Source organism: Dendroctonus ponderosae, unplaced genomic scaffold (assembly GCF_020466585.1).
Source record: "Dendroctonus ponderosae isolate FM_Combo_2020 unplaced genomic scaffold, Dpon_F_20191213v2 Dpon_F_20191213_1, whole genome shotgun sequence".
Classification (NCBI taxonomy): Eukaryota; Metazoa; Arthropoda; class Insecta; order Coleoptera; family Curculionidae; genus Dendroctonus; species Dendroctonus ponderosae.
The window spans coordinates 56,271,516-56,287,272 of NW_026017110.1; the positions used below are offsets into that span (position 1 = coordinate 56,271,516).

Genomic DNA, 15,757 nt, shown 5'->3' on the forward strand with positions numbered 1-15,757 from the left:
TAAATCGATATTAAATAGCCTGATTCCTGTTCTGCGTTAATATATCCCTCTGAGATAGACTTCTTTATTACAAAAGCGGTTTGCAGGGTGTTTTCATCTTCTCCTTGGCCGACCTGCATATCCCAATTCGCGTCTTGATTGAACGGATGTGTCTCATGAAATGGCTTGCTATTTTTTACTATGCTTCCGATTCTGTTCAAATTAGGCCGAATAAATATTATGTTTTAACTGAGATCAAAAGTTCGACATTGCACGACTTTAAGTCATAACTTAGACTATAGACTAGAAAACATGTACCTTAAACTTACCGCTCGATAAAAAATTAATTCTTCAATAATACTAAACAGAAAAAGATGTGAAGCTCTAACGGTTTATTCTGTTCTATGGAAAATAATGCATTATCTTTTTTGGGCATAATGATCATTTTTAATACATTTCTAGAAAACATTCCGTACTGTTAACTGGCGCAATGTACCAAACCAACCTATTCTTTTTCATTGATTTACTTAACTATATAGGACATGATACATGTAGTTATGAAAAGTTGCAGACTATAGGTATAATGACGCCTATATTGTACGAAGATCTGGGGATACTAGAAAGAAAATTGTACTTACAGCTATAACGAAGCACCAGAGTACAGTTTTCCGTATATTTGAAGTGATATACAGGATGCTTGTAAAATTGTACTTTATTATTTTCACTATTTGAATATGGTGAGTTTTCAATCTCTGGTTCAATATCATATTCAAATTTCACACTAAAACAGTTCTTTTCACTAAATTGGCGAATTCGAGAATATCAAATAGTTCCCAAAATGCTTTACCGTTAACGCCAATGCGGGTAACTCTGCTGTAAAACTTCGAGTTCGAAGTGTACCAAGTTGCAGCAAATCAAGATCAAAATGCGACATGTAACAGGTTTTAGTTTTAGATGACAATTTAAGTATTATTTTCTAATACAATGTTGTTCAAATAACGGAGAACAAAAATTATCAAGTTATCCATTTTCTCAGCAGGAAAAAAGCCTTTTACATTTTCCTCAAATGCATATTAGTACCCTAAGTCACTTTATTCATTTCAATATTAAATTTTGCTGATAAACATTGCATTGCTGATATACATTTACCCATTTGATAATTTATACCCTGCTCAAAATTACAACTTTTGTAAAACTGAAAAATTGAAATGAAATGAAAACCCTCGGATCACTTAAAAGTATTTTATTTCCAACAATACACATGGCAATACATTGTAGTAAGTAGTAGTAGTAACACTTTTAAAACAAATAATGCAGCTTGTAGGTTTCACTTCTTCAACTGCGCAAGTCGGATCTTAAGCTCAGCAACTACCGGCTGAAATGCTCTCTTCCACATTTCGAAGTAGACTTTCTCTAAATCCTCCTTTATCTTAGCCAATTCAGCCTCCGTTATGGGCTCGAACTGGCCCCTGAAATAAAACGAACATAGGATAAGTGATTGGATATTCGGAATAAACAATTCGTACTGACGTTTCACCAGCATCAGTAAATTACATTCTGAGATATCTCGGAACCAAAACTAGAGCTTAAATGAGAATGTGGTGTGCACTAAACATCAGTAAACATTTGATTCTGCGCACGCTTAGAAAGTCCAAGACAGAACCGCATTTTGACAATATGCCCCAAAGCCACTAAATCACTTGTAATTTGCGTTTAAACTCTCCAATTTTTAAATTCGTTAAGCCGCAAGATGACAAAAACAATCAAAAAAGTAATATATTTAAAAATAAACTAAATTTGGTAACCCAACTGTAGCGGCATTCATTACTCTGAAACACTTACAAGTTATTGACGGCATACTGAAGGTTATTTGCCCATTCTTGAAGGTCATCGTCTGGAAGAGATGAAATAGGATTGGTAATCTGCTCGATTTTCATTATGGGACTCTTGAACTCTTGACTTGAAACTTCTTTATTATTGAATTGATTCACAAAATCGATTTGTTCCGTGACAGTGACAACGCGCCATTGAACTATTGAACTAAATGTGTCAAGTTCAACGCTGTCATTACGTCTGAATGTTGTGGTTTCCATGGTTACCCATCAATACAATTCCGTTAAAGTTTGGGTCTTTTGCGCCTGCGCCATTCTGTCAGTGACTTGACGTTCATTATCGGGTGATTTGATATTTATCATTTTTATTTTTTACAAATTAAGCAAATTTTGTATTTTATTTCGTAGAATTACTTGACAGGCGGCAAATTTGCTAAGCGGGTGTACAACTGGAAAACATGCACCTCAAACGTACCAATTAAAACAATCGACACTTTTTTAAGTAATATAAGTAAATTTTAATGTAACTTTTTGAAAGAGAATTCACATTTTTAAGTATTATTTTGACATTCCATGTATGCTCTCAAGAGATTTTCATTTCTGTTTTCGTTTTGATTTATTAACACCTATCTCAGTTTTTGGTCAATATTATTCTTTGTTTTTATTTGTTCTATGCTTAGACGCCAGCTCCAAAAAAACGGTTCTAATTTCAATTTACCTCGTATATTAGCACGAATTTTTCACTCCTTTGTAGGCTTGTCTGTAGTAATTTAGGAATTACAGTTTTTGCAAAAAAAAAATTTCTGTTTTCTTGCCACAATGTTAGGCATTAACTGCAAATATCGTGATACAAGGTGTAAATTAATTGTCAATTAATCTCACAAATTCGTTTCGAATAACCTTTTCCAATGAAGAAGTGACCGATATGGTCAAAGTATTAGGGTTTTGCTAAAACAACTTGCGTGAAAGCGTACGCGACATATTTATTTTTGCGCAAAAACTATGACTGCTACAAGATTTTATAAAGAGCACAAAATTGTGAATAAATGATTAGTGCATCACCCAAAAAAAGTTAGTTGTTCCATCCACCAAATAAAAAGTTCTGGTAGTTTTTGTACCACGACACTCAAGAATTCACCACGTGTGCAAAACGGCTGAACTCGATTGTTTAATCAAAATATGAGTCTCACATAAGAACAAATTCACAGCGAATTTCACCAAAATACATCGTACCATTCTCCCGATATTTCAAAAAAGATAAATTTTTGAAGAACTTTGACCATCAATAGCCGAAGAGAGAGGCATTTTTTTGTAAATAAAAGTTAGGTCAGAACGTCTTCTTTTGATTCAAAGAATATCGCAGTACCCTTTTGAACATATGCTTATGGGACACCCTGTATATTTTGCTTCCTTCCTTCCACCGGGGTTCTTTTGTCAAAAGTGAAGCTCTGTCTGATGTTAATTTACAAAAAGCAGTCTATTGTATCTGTTTATTACTTTTCTAAATTTACTATCATGTAACCCTTAGGCAATAAACACTTTGATTGTAGCAGATTCGTGACAAGTTTTTGCCTATCGTCACCATAAGAGGGAGTAGCAGAAGCAAAAAAGGGACCTTGCAATACCCATTAAAGGCCCACAAGCCCGTCTGCTCATCGTCTTTTATGATGGCTAATTGTCCAGTCAGCAAAATGTTTTTGATAAAGCCCCAAGTCCGAGGAATCGCCCTCGTGCAATCCGATTTCCATTTTGCGGTGTAACACTTGGCTCGCTTTAGAACTGTGACTGTCAACAAGCCAATATTTGTCTTGCTTTCTGTTTATTTGTTTTGTCTAGGTTCTTCTGTTCATGAATATAGAATATTCGTGTGTTGACTTTCACTATTGAAATCATGTAGGCAACATTTTGCGCTTGTAAAGAAATTATTGTTTACGCAGAGAACAAATTTAATTAATTTGTTGGATGGCTTCGAAATCGATCTAAAATGATCGTTAATGTACAAAACTTAAGAAGGCGTTAGGACTCTCAATTACGTTGTTTTAATCAGAATTAAACTTGCTACATTCAAAACACAATTTATACAACACTTAACGTTGCAAAAATAAATGCGGTACCTTAGGGGAAGTTTTTAAATCCGGTAAATCTTATTTGTCGGTTATTTATTTATGCAAATAGCCCTTACCAACAATGCTGTCGCTCCCTAGGCGCCTTGTAAGACAACATCATCTCTAAATTACATAGAATTTTAACCGTCGGCGCTTATATTTTATTCCACCGGAAAATTATGAAATTAAGACGATTTTTATACTAATTTTTAACGGCTCTTTCCTTTTGATAAGGAACACCGCCTAAGGAGATGCCATTATTCTGCAATTACAAAACCCAGACCTATACAAAGAACGGAAACGCCACCCTTTTTGCTTTTATTTATTACTGTCTTCAAAGAAAATGTTTTATTTGTCGCCAGTCTTTTATTTTGGTTCCACTTTAATCAACATTTGCTTTCAATGTATAAAAGAACATTGTATTTACAAAGTTCTCACTTGTCATTGAATATGACACTTTCATATGTATGCACGGAAATCTCGAAGTGAAATGCACTTTTACGCTACACAGAGTGATCTCGCTACAAGGGATTCATTCCACTCATCTCGAAGCGAACCAAAGAAATTAACCAAAAACATGTGATCTCAACTAAGACTCAGACGAATTGAATGGTTTTGTTAGAAACGAAGATACAAAAAAAATAAATAGCAGAAATATAAGTATTTTGTATTACTTCACTCGAGTCGACTTGCAGACTAAACGAATTAAAAAGTCGCCATACATAAGCAAGTAAATTAGCAAAGTAAAAGCAAAAAGTCTTCAACATTTCACTAGCTTGCTGACAAATATTATGTGATGCTTTATTTCTCATGCTTAAACCCTTTATATTTCCGTTTTTCGGATATCAGTCAATGATGTAATGGTTTTTATTTTCGCCCCTATATTTATTATATTATCATCTTTACTTCGACACATTTCTGTATGTGACCCATTTATCAGGGGCGGATCCAGCTTTCGAGTCANGGGGGGTCAAGTAGTAGAAGTTCAGTCTTTTGTTGTCCATGAAATTAGAAAAATTCTGGTTAGTCGTTAAAATAATATTTCCTTGGCAAAGTTGAAATTCGATTTTCAACTGTTAGTATATTCTAGAAATTTTCACAAAAAATGTTGTCAGCATTTCTCTGGAACTTTCTGAGTGGGCGTCTATTCCTATATTCCTTAAAAGGAAAAACACCAATTTTGAATCAACCTGTATACCAGATTTTGTCTCTTTTGTAAGCTTTCAAGCAAGGACTAAAATATATTAAAGTTGAAAGTGAAAGTTTTATGAATATAACAACTGTCAACGGCTAAGCTAAATACGCCTGTGGATAAGTAACATATAAATTGACAAATAGTTCTTCAGTATTGAAAATTTTTAAAATGTTGTCTTATTTGGAAAAACGAATTATTTGTCCAAAGGGAATGAAAAACTATAACCTAGAGGGTATCTGACCATACACTTAAGCATCAAAATATAAGAGAAACTTTTTTTCAAAGTAGTGATTAATTTAGAAAGGCTATCTAAACGTTTCTATGGCAATTCTACTATTTTAATAAAAAGACAACCAAAAAATAGTATTTTCATAAATTGTTTAATAAGGATAATAAAATACAAATATGTAAAAATCTCCCTGATAATTTCGCTTATTTATAAATTTGAATTAAATTATTATTATTTAATAATTTGTCAAAATACTCCATAGACCTTTGAATATAAAACTAACTATGTTAGTTTTATATTCAAAGCCATAAACTGTATTAGGTATATTTTCATAAAGGTAGCAAACTCGCTATCGATACGTCAAGTGCCACTTTTTCCAATTAATTTCTCTGCTTATTGCGGCATCCTCTTACATCTTAGTGTGTCATAGGATACGCTTTAAGTCAGAGTTCTTGATTATTTTTCATAAAGAATTTGTTCTATATTGTTCGAAACAATATTTTGTTTCCTAGTATTACACCTATTTCGTTTTCATTGCTTAACTATTGTCAGTTTTACCGGAATATTCCTGATAGTTGGCATCTGTGAACAATTCCTAATGGGCTCAGCTGTTATAAATATAATAATTATTTAAAAAATCTTTTTAAATAAAACTGTGCAAACCTTTTTCTTGGTAGTCGATTTTATACTTTCAGAATTAGCAATCAGACAAGTTTTTATGAAGAATGCTTTACATAAAATTACTAACATTAGCGCGTCTAAGCAGATTACATGCCTTTGCCATAATTACCAATGATTTCCTGTACCAAATATATAGTGTAAAGATTTCAGTGTCAACTCGTGTTCAGATGTTAACAGATTATGCGTGAAATCTGCTCAAGCATCGAAGAGACACTAAGACGCAAACCAGCATGTATAAATTGGTATCTAATCAAGTTCCGTGAAGTCTAAAACAGTATCAAAAATTCTAACTAAAAATGATCAATTAGCAAGATCTGTTGGAACTAAATTAATATATTAATAGACAAACGTTGTAAAGTTAATTATTTGAAAATAGAGAAAGAAATAGCTGATAAAAAAAAAAGAAATGTGAACTGTAAGATATATTTCACTTTATTTCAACTGCCAAGCCAATGAAAGACTAATTTTCTAAAAAGGAAAATTCATTTCAAGCATTCAGCATCGAAAGTTGGATTATTGTAAGAGAGATCGCGTAGAGAGAGAACAAATGAAGGGGTAACTCCAGCATCTTGGTTAGGAGTTTAAAATAAATCCCAGCCAGGCGGACTGTGGCTTTAATTGATTTAATTACATTGTGTTAATTAGGGTGGCTGTTGGGAAGCAATTGAATATAACCCCGACGCGGCTGCAGCCCTAATGTCTAATACAGCATTTACAGAAATCCCTAAACATCAAACGGCCATTACGGCACTATTTCATTTAGAGAGGGATACTTTAATCACCATCGGACAATTCAAGACGTTTTCTTCGTTTCAAAATTGCCATTCAAATTATTTCATGTTTTGGTTGAATGAAAAATTGAACTGATGAAAATAATTGTTTTGCTGCAATAACAGACGCAAATTTTTGAAAACCCCACCTCGAGCAATCCAAAAAAACTCTCTAGTTTAACCAATGATTAAAAATTAAATACTAATGCACTCTCAGAAACCGTCAATTGCGAATTTTTGGGGTGTATAATCCGGCTTGTTTTAAACACCACGGGAGAACTAAAATTAATTTATGTATATTCATTTTATTGGGGATTTCTTTTAGACCCTGTTTGTTGCCTGACGGAAAGCGATTCTTAAAATAAAAATTTGCGCCCTTGCTTGGCTTAATCATTATTCTGAGCCCATTCGAGCGAAATAAAATTTTTGATTTTTTATCGAATGGGGTTTGGAATACTGAATTTTAATCGACACCCCGCTTTTATTTGAATATTCTACAAGGCAGCGTTGGGCAACCGCACTATAGAAAGGATCGCAATTCTTCAATTTCGATTTATTTGGTCTCTTGGTTAGGAGATACGTTACGAGGTTTATATACTTAGTTCACTGTACAATTATTTATATTTGCTTAGGTTTGAACTTAAGAAGATTACAGTATAGTTGTCAACATCAGTTTAATTTAATTAGAAACTATTGAACATTAATTGTTATATGTCCAATCGTTTATTTTATCATTAGAAATCGTTAGTACAATATATATGTGCGAGTTTTTAATAAATGGGATAAATCACATTGCTTTTCATAAATATAAATTTAACTTGCTTGTCAAAGCTGAAAATTGTGCAAGGATTTTAATTAATGATGACAAATTACATCAGACAATGGTACATTTTCGTATGCAAACAGTCTAGTTCCTAGTACGTGAAGGTTAATGAAAACGTTACATATTAAGTGATACTTTCTTACACTACGCCTTAAGAAATAAATTATGAAGTCGATTTTCCTTGCTTCCCTAATCGCAGTGCAGAAGATGAGGAAATTGATGAAAGAAGGACCAATACCAATACTTGCATGTTGTTGCCTGGGTCTCGCTAATTAAGCAAGAGAGCAAAATTAAGTAAAATCATGCTTACAATGATAATTATTATTAAATTACTAAGTAATAATAATCAATGCAAATCAATGAAATAATATCAGATTGCTTGCTACTTTATTCCCGAATGCTCTTTTTATCAGTGGTTAATAAAAAAAGTAGTTTCGAAAAATTAAAAAAATTTCACTCTCTGATACGCGCAACGAACACAATCCCTACCCAACTTGGATATACTTACATGTAGTATAATTTGCACATTCTAACAAGACTCCACTAAAATTGATTTAAGCTGAAGATAATTTAATGTATTGCTTGAGCTTGTAGAATTCCAGCGGTATTTAATTACTACTTGAGGTCTCGTTGTTTTGTAGAACGTGCACAAAAACATATATTTATTTATTAACTTATGCTACAATACCAGGGTAACAGTTAATAATAATTACATCAATTATTCGTACCAACTACCTTCCAATTTAGGTACTCTGGAAAAGAAAGGAAAATATCTGGAACAAATTACAGCTGAAATATTTGAATTCCTGTTTAATGTATGTCACACTTGTCGAAAGATTTGGTTTCTAATTTTCTGTTTTCTTACCTAAAGTGAATCCTTGGTATGTGCTTCAAGGGCATATTTAAAGCGCTTCACTATCGGATTAACGTATTGTCTGCGTTAGGGTTTTAAAGCGAGCCCGACTTGGATCTTAAATAATTCATATAGACATCCATGCTTTAAAATCAAATACATATAAATAAAATTAAATAAGAACATAACTTTGCGTTGATCGGGACCGCCGCCGTTGCTTTCAACGCCAAACGATCGATTTGGGGCCGCCAGGAAAGCGTTTTCCCCCAATTTGATTGTTATTGAAGAAAGCCAAAGCTAATTTACTGCTGCCCATTAATTATAATTCGACATACCGATAATTTAAATAATTTAATATAAAAATGTGATAAACCAATCAAACATTGTTATAAGCAAACCGCCAGAGCCTTGCAGACTCGCAAAATTCTTGCAAAAGTCTTAGTCTGGAAGAACAGGATTTTAGCATTGTTCTTGCATCCAGAGTTTTGGTTTTGCAAAAAGAGAAAGCTAGGCAAGACAAGACAAGACAGAAAAAGTGCCAGAAAGACACAATCATCAAATTGAAAATACTATTTAGCTGGAATGTATGTAAATGTATCAAACATCCTTAAAACACATAAATTACAGTTCGATTTTATAAATTTGTGATATGACACTCCAGTTGTGCTCATTCGATCAATTATAATATTCACATGCACATGCTTATTCCACATGGGGCATAGGAGGAAAAGTAATAAAATAAGTGAATTATTCGATCCTTAAGTTCATTCAGCTGCTAATTTTTCATTCGTTGCAGCAAAAAATGTCTGTCGGGTATCTCTTGATAATCCACACCTCATCTACCTCATATAGAAAGCAAGCTACTCTTAGGTTAACGAAGCGCATTTAAGAGTCCACATATATACTAGGTACCAAAAACAAAAATATATTCTCAAATAATAACCACCTTTCGCAAAATTATAAATAATACAAATTACATTATATTTAAGATGACGTGGCACAATCATCGTATATAACAGTTCAGCGAGGCAACAAATTGGCCATTTACTAAACGAGCTTGAAGAATGCCGCGAAAGTCGAAAAATGCTCGGTTCTCCGCTAAATCGCCTGAGTGGGGACCAATCAGACTATAAATCAGTCAGCAAAAAGCGTGAATGACAAAATGCAAACGATGCCACCGGCGAAAAGATACAATAAGCCAGCCAGATACATCAAAACAATTTAAAAGTTCCATTTCATGCCAGAAAGACTACACCGGAAATTTTTGCATAATTATCAGAGTTTGCCCAAAATTTTAATAGAGTTTATCTACATAGAATGAGAAAGTAAAAGTTAGTAAACCATAGGTTTTTTTCTATGCGTTGCAAGATGTTGGAACTCTTCAAACAAATGGCATTCTTATATGCTATTATTTTGTTATAATATACAGACGTAATAATTGGTCAATTTCTATTGAATTTAAGGGTCAATAGACAGTGGCAAAAAATGAAACACTATATTTCCTGTGCGAAGGTTTCGGCTTTATTTCAGGCATCTTCAGGGCTCAATAAAGTTAGAGTTATATTTGCTCAGAAAGAGCAACATAGCGTTAGAGGAAGGATCTAAAAATACACCTACCTTGCCTCTTCTGTGCACTCTATGCAAATATAGCACCAACTTCATTGAGCCCTGCAGATGGCTTAAATATAGGTAGCCAAAACGTTGGTCCAATAAAAACAGTGTTTTATTTTTTACCACTTTCTATTGACGGATAAACCCAAAGAACAACATAAATAGGCATCATTCATCAATTACCGTCACAGTCACTAATAAACCGCAACATCATTTAATAAATAAAGTTTAACAAATATCGGTGAATACTAAGTAATCGATCACAAATAGCCAATTTTCGGTTTTTGATTAAAACAGAAGAACTAGCGGTGAGTTAAGTTATTATTTATTTTCATACAAATTAATACCAATTGTGACACATTTAGGTTTATTTCTGCTGAGTATCAGTATTTTGTGAAATCTCCAAAGAGATCGGCTGAGGAATCTCAGGTCATCAATAGAGCAATTCTGTTAACGAGACTATTTGTGTGTTTCCTATCTGGCCCCTTCGCTACTTAATGCCCTTTTTTACAGCTCATTCGGTCAGAGACCATAAAACATGCTTAAATAAACTAGTCAGTTTTTTGTGGGTAAGCAGTTCTCAGATTGAATGTGTATTTTGAAACTGAAAAGAACTAATTTGCTGGAAATCATTCAGCGACTTTAAAGCTCAAATTTATTAGCATTTGTTTCTCCGACAAGAAGAAAACGGAGTTCTTAAACTTCTTAAATTAAAAGTAAGTCAAACATTTACATTTCAGTATTGGAAAAAGCAGCTTCCCTAGAAATGGACGCAGTATTCAAGAAAATTTTATTGTTCAAAATAATTTATAATACATGTTTAAAGCAGCAGGAAAACTAAGCAATAATGTGATATTTCAAACAATTAATCGAGCAGTACAAATTGTATTTTTGTCGTTTAGTAAATTTTAACTACTAATTTTTTTATGTTTCCTTCATAGATAAACATATAATCGAATATAATATTTCAATATTCCTCTCAAAATAATGGAATTCTCCGATAATAAAACAATGTAAATGTAAGATATCCCGTTTGTGTATGTGATTGGAACTTGTATTCTATGCCTTCCATATTGTCGTGCCGTGAACATATTCAGCAGTGTCTCGTAAACCTGAAATTATTGTGGATAAAGTAAGGTAGGTGAAATTGATATCGTAAGGAATTGAACAGATTCCGCCTTTATCTTGTTCAAACTTGTCCCTTGAAATAAATGGCTTTATCTGCCACTCCTATTTTACCCCAGTCTTAATTTTAGTTTAGCTAGAACACAAATACCTATATTTTTCTCAACAGTGCTCTCTCTATTAGGAAACTCTTTAAGTAGATCATTTACACCCTAACAATTAAGCATCAAATAAATGTGAAAGTTGAAAGAAACATAATTTTATCTTCTCCGGATGAGTTTCTACATTTTTGAGGTAATTTTCTTTGCATTTATTGCAATAATAAATTAAAAAGTATTAATAACTTATAGAGGACATCAAGAAGTTTTCATTACTTGCTGATTACGAATTAGTTATTCCACACATTGGCCATTCGGAAATAAGCTTTTAAACTATCCTTCATCTACGCTTTGTATTTATGTAAATAATATTTTAGAGCTTATTGCTTTTCATCCAGTTTTGAATTTGTTCTTCTATATTACATGCCGTAAGACTTAACTTCTTCAATTTTAGGTTTTTACTACGAGAATTAACAATTATTGTCTTTTATTCACTTGAGAAGTACATTGGCTAATTAACAAAAACAATGGGAGTTTTTATTAGCATCTCGTATATTTGTACTAGAGGAAACTTTTTAAGATACCAAGTACATATAACCAGTGAAAAAATAATCCGTAAAAAGCCATTTAACTAAATACTTATACATTATTATTACGTTATATCTTTATGAGAAACGTTGGAGCAGATAACCCCAATGTTAACTGAACTTAAGTTGCGGAGCCCTACTGCTTACATTTAGCTTCTTTATGTTGGCGATAAAGTGAGTCTTATGTTGCAGGTGCATTTGTTCACAATTTAATCAAGAACATCGATTCCCAAAGCTAAACTTCAAAGTTAAAACTACAGATGCGTCTATGCATTTCAGTAAAGATAATTAAGTTCTTAATTCCTTATGGTCGACAGTCTTAGTACAAATAAGATTTCTTTAATTAACAGTTTATTAACAAACCCAGGATTGATTTCATAATTGAAAAAGAGATTGCTATTTTCTATTAAGTAATAACTGAAATACGAAATAATATTCGATACGTAGCCCTAATATTGAATCATTTCAGCTCTACAACCCCATGTTCTAAAGCATTTTCAATTAGGATATTGAAAAGGCAAGAAACTATTAAACTGCTTTATTATCTACCATAGTAAAAATTCAATTTTATCCTACACACAAAATTATTCTACACAAAACCTGCGAGAGAATGCACTCTATTTTCTAGATGTTTGGAAATATTAAACTTCTACCAGTTTGCTCTACCAATTTTTTAATTATATAATTGGTTACTTACACCACATCTTCGACTAGGCGACCGATAATAAATTCAGTCAAAACCACCACTGCAATGAGAGGAAACAGCTAATTTATAGCAGCAGATGCAGCAAATATCTCATGTGTTTTATGTTACATATTAGCTGCTAAAATAAGTTACCGTCGTTAGCACATTGGATGTTATTTAAGAGCCAATACGATTTAACTCACTTAAAAGTTCATGTTGCTTTACTTGGGCACGTAATATTGGGAACACTTTATATTTAGATTCTGTAATAATATAACATAAATCAACATTAATTGATTGCCAGAAGAACAACTTGAAAGTCGCACAGTAAATATGTGTAGTTACTAACAGGACAAGATTTTTTTCAAGTATTAAGCTCATATTTTCATAAAACCTCTATACAAACTGCATTAATGTGCGATCTTTAGTTATAATTTCAAATTTGCAATTTTGGGACCACAACGTCTCAATAGCATGCAATGAGGGAAAATTCAATATTGATCAAATAATCTCGATATGCTGCACATTCTATGTTTGTAGTAAAATTGTCGGTAAAATAAATCGATAAAAACCGTTGAAAATTGATTGCAATTGAGACGTTAAATATGTAATTGCATTATAATAACAATAAGTATCACAAATCTGCTAAACTTATTAGAAACAATTCCAAAATAATTTTAAAATAGCAACTATTGCATTCATCCGAAATAACCCAAATAAATTACTGAAATCACTATATTCAGTGTATTCGTTTATACCACTTTCCGCAAAGTAAATTCACTTTTTTTAATAAAATACTCGTGCTCCTCAATTCGCCAGAAAAGCGATCCTAGTTTTTACCAAAGCTACAACCTTTAAATGACATTTATCAAGCTGGACATTAGCATTAGTTTGCGTGAATGTTTAGTGTATATATTTTCAAATTACTTTCTTATTATTATTAATTAATAAATTAACTTTAGTATCTAAGTTTTAAACTGATACTGCCATCTGTACGATAAAATATCATATAAATCTATCAAATCCCTCTAAATCATTCTGAAAATGAGTGAAAATCGATATAAATTTAACTTGGAAAGCTCCAGAAAGATGGCCAGAAGAGCCTGTTCGAGCTAAAATTGTCTGGTATTCTAGACAGGCTAACGAATGCAAGTTTTCACTAATAAATGGGCGCATTTCCACGTTGGTGAGTTTTTAAACTAGATTTCTGTTAAAATAAAATTAGAACTGAGAATGACAGAGAAAATAGAAAATCGCACCACAAACACAGTTCCTAATATTATTTTTCTGGGCAATGAAATAGTTGTTCTTATTCATCTCCTCTTACTGAATCGCAATTACGTCTTGTTAGGCTAAGCATATAATGGAAAATGTGACAATGTTTTTCCAAAAACATAGTTGCTCTTCGGAAACTTTCCTGTCCTCCAATATTCGTTTCTGATGCACATGTTTTAATCAAAGTCAACTGCCGCAAATCAGACAAAAAAATGGTTTTGTTTAAAAAACTCGAAGGCAAGTTACGCACACATTCAAAAAGGAGAAACTTACACCATGATTAATAAATGCTGTTAATAAATAATAAATGTTTTGGAGAATAGTTAATCTAAAAAGGGAACAAACAAACACATGATTTATGTTTTCTTTATTTGTATAATAATTATTACAGTTTAAGCAAGATAAGTTAAAACTGTTTTACCATATAGTATTTTCTATCCATTGAACATATTCTGAGACCCTAGTGTACAGGGCAGGAACATTTTCCTGTGCGCAAAGTTTTCCAAATGATGTTATTCCTATGATGTAAAACTTGCACATGTTTTCCTCTTCGGTAATGAACAGTGGCCCCCCGGAATCACCCTGAAAAGGGGAATTAAGGTTATTTTAACATAACTGCGACCCCAATAGAAAGAACTTTATATGTTCCACAATCACAACGTATTTTATAAGTTCGATGACTTTTCTCTATAGATTATAGTTACAACCAATAATACTAAAGACTTAAGAAAACTAGTTAGTACATATACAGTGCGTTTCAGAGTCGTCATGACAAGAGGCTAGAGGAAAATTCGGCAAAACATGGAAAAATAATTTTCTTGTTAATTGCAGTTAAAATCAAACAAAAACAGTTATACTCCAGTAACGCGATACGTTTAAAAAATCGACTTTACAACAATGATCAAATTGGCTACCTCCTGCTTCGATGCAGGGATTGCACGATCTCACAATACTTTGTCGTATTTTTTATAAAAAACAACCGGAGTGTTTTTTGAAAACGCAGCAGTTTGGGCCAATGTTTGTATGAACTTTGTTCCGTATGTTCTAAAAGCGCTTATCACAACAACTCTGAAACAACCTGAAAAAATACGGTAGATAATAAACTGGACATGACATTCGAAAAATGATTTGAAAAAACTTTTTCGAAGATCACCAGAATTGATCAGTGCCCCATTACGCACGTCCTCAAATATCTTCCTAGAGTGCTACCGCGTTATGATGCCAAGCCATGGATTATTTTCGTCATCAACTTACTAAACATGTATCTCGTCCTCCTTCTAATTCTCCTGCACATAACATGGATCCAACAATACCTTTCGATATATGTTGATTAGCGTTGATTTCTTTTTGGTAAGCCTTTGCGCAAACGCTATTGTCGTAGATATTTAATTGCACCTTTAATAACTTATCACTATTTGGAGCCGAATAATCTGCGAAAAGAATACAATTATTGCAAAACTGTTAAAACAGGTCCGTTTAGAAAGGAGTAAATTTCCTTATTTATAGAAAACTTTGTTATGTTTAAGTTGTACTACTATTTTAAGATTAAATTAATTAACAAACTTACCAGTTTGTCCCCAGCCAGTGGCAAGGGCAAATTTCTGGGGAAACGTCGATTTTGTATATAAACAAGCTGGTCTTATATATTTTGAAAACTGTATCTGAGTGGTTGTGGATATTAAAGCAATATCATTATATTTAACAGGAAACTTATACTCTGGATGTACTATTATTCGATCTATATCGTACTGTGCTCTCCCACTTTCTTCATCTCTCTCCATGTCTAATGCACCTAAGCGAACCCATCTTGGTTGACCACTGTTTTAAAATAATATGAAATTAGTTTTAACGGTTTCTATCTGAATTTTGCAAACTTACTCTCGTGTAAATGTGCAATGTGCGGCTGTTA

The 15,757-nt window shown here is 32.7% G+C and overlaps 2 protein-coding genes across 2 annotated transcripts in view; both read right to left on the reverse strand.

Annotated features, from left to right (window-relative positions):
* Nucleotides 1-1,207: 1,207 nt before the first annotated feature.
* LOC125505823 lies at nt 1,208-2,159 on the reverse strand. The gene is made up of 2 exons (XM_048670451.1): nt 1,822-2,159; nt 1,208-1,448 (listed from the first exon to the last, which is right to left on the reverse strand). Exons 1-2 carry the CDS (start codon nt 2,070-2,072, stop codon nt 1,307-1,309), a joined length of 393 nt encoding a protein of 130 aa, XP_048526408.1. The 5' UTR covers nt 2,073-2,159; the 3' UTR covers nt 1,208-1,306.
* Nucleotides 2,160-14,198: 12,039 nt separating this feature from the next.
* The window catches only part of LOC109538022 (venom protease), an 11,857-nt gene continuing 10,298 nt past the window's right edge, over nt 14,199-15,757 (reverse strand). Inside the window, exons 5-8 of the mRNA XM_048668501.1 lie at nt 15,727-15,751; nt 15,416-15,666; nt 15,103-15,278; nt 14,199-14,430 (exon numbers count right to left, since the gene is read on the reverse strand). Of these exons, the coding sequence (XP_048524458.1) occupies nt 14,266-14,430; nt 15,103-15,278; nt 15,416-15,666; nt 15,727-15,751 (617 nt within the window). The 3' untranslated portion in view covers nt 14,199-14,265. The remainder of the gene's footprint in view (nt 14,431-15,102; nt 15,279-15,415; nt 15,667-15,726; nt 15,752-15,757) is intronic.

Coding starts and splice junctions, on each gene's coding strand:
- LOC125505823 (XM_048670451.1), bottom strand. CDS start 2,072: ATGGAAACCACAACATTCAGACGTAATGACAGCGTTGAACTTGACACA. Junction 1,449..1,821: donor CAGTATGCCGTCAATAACTT/GTAAGTGTTTCA, acceptor GTTTTATTTCAG/GGGCCAGTTCGAGCCCATAA.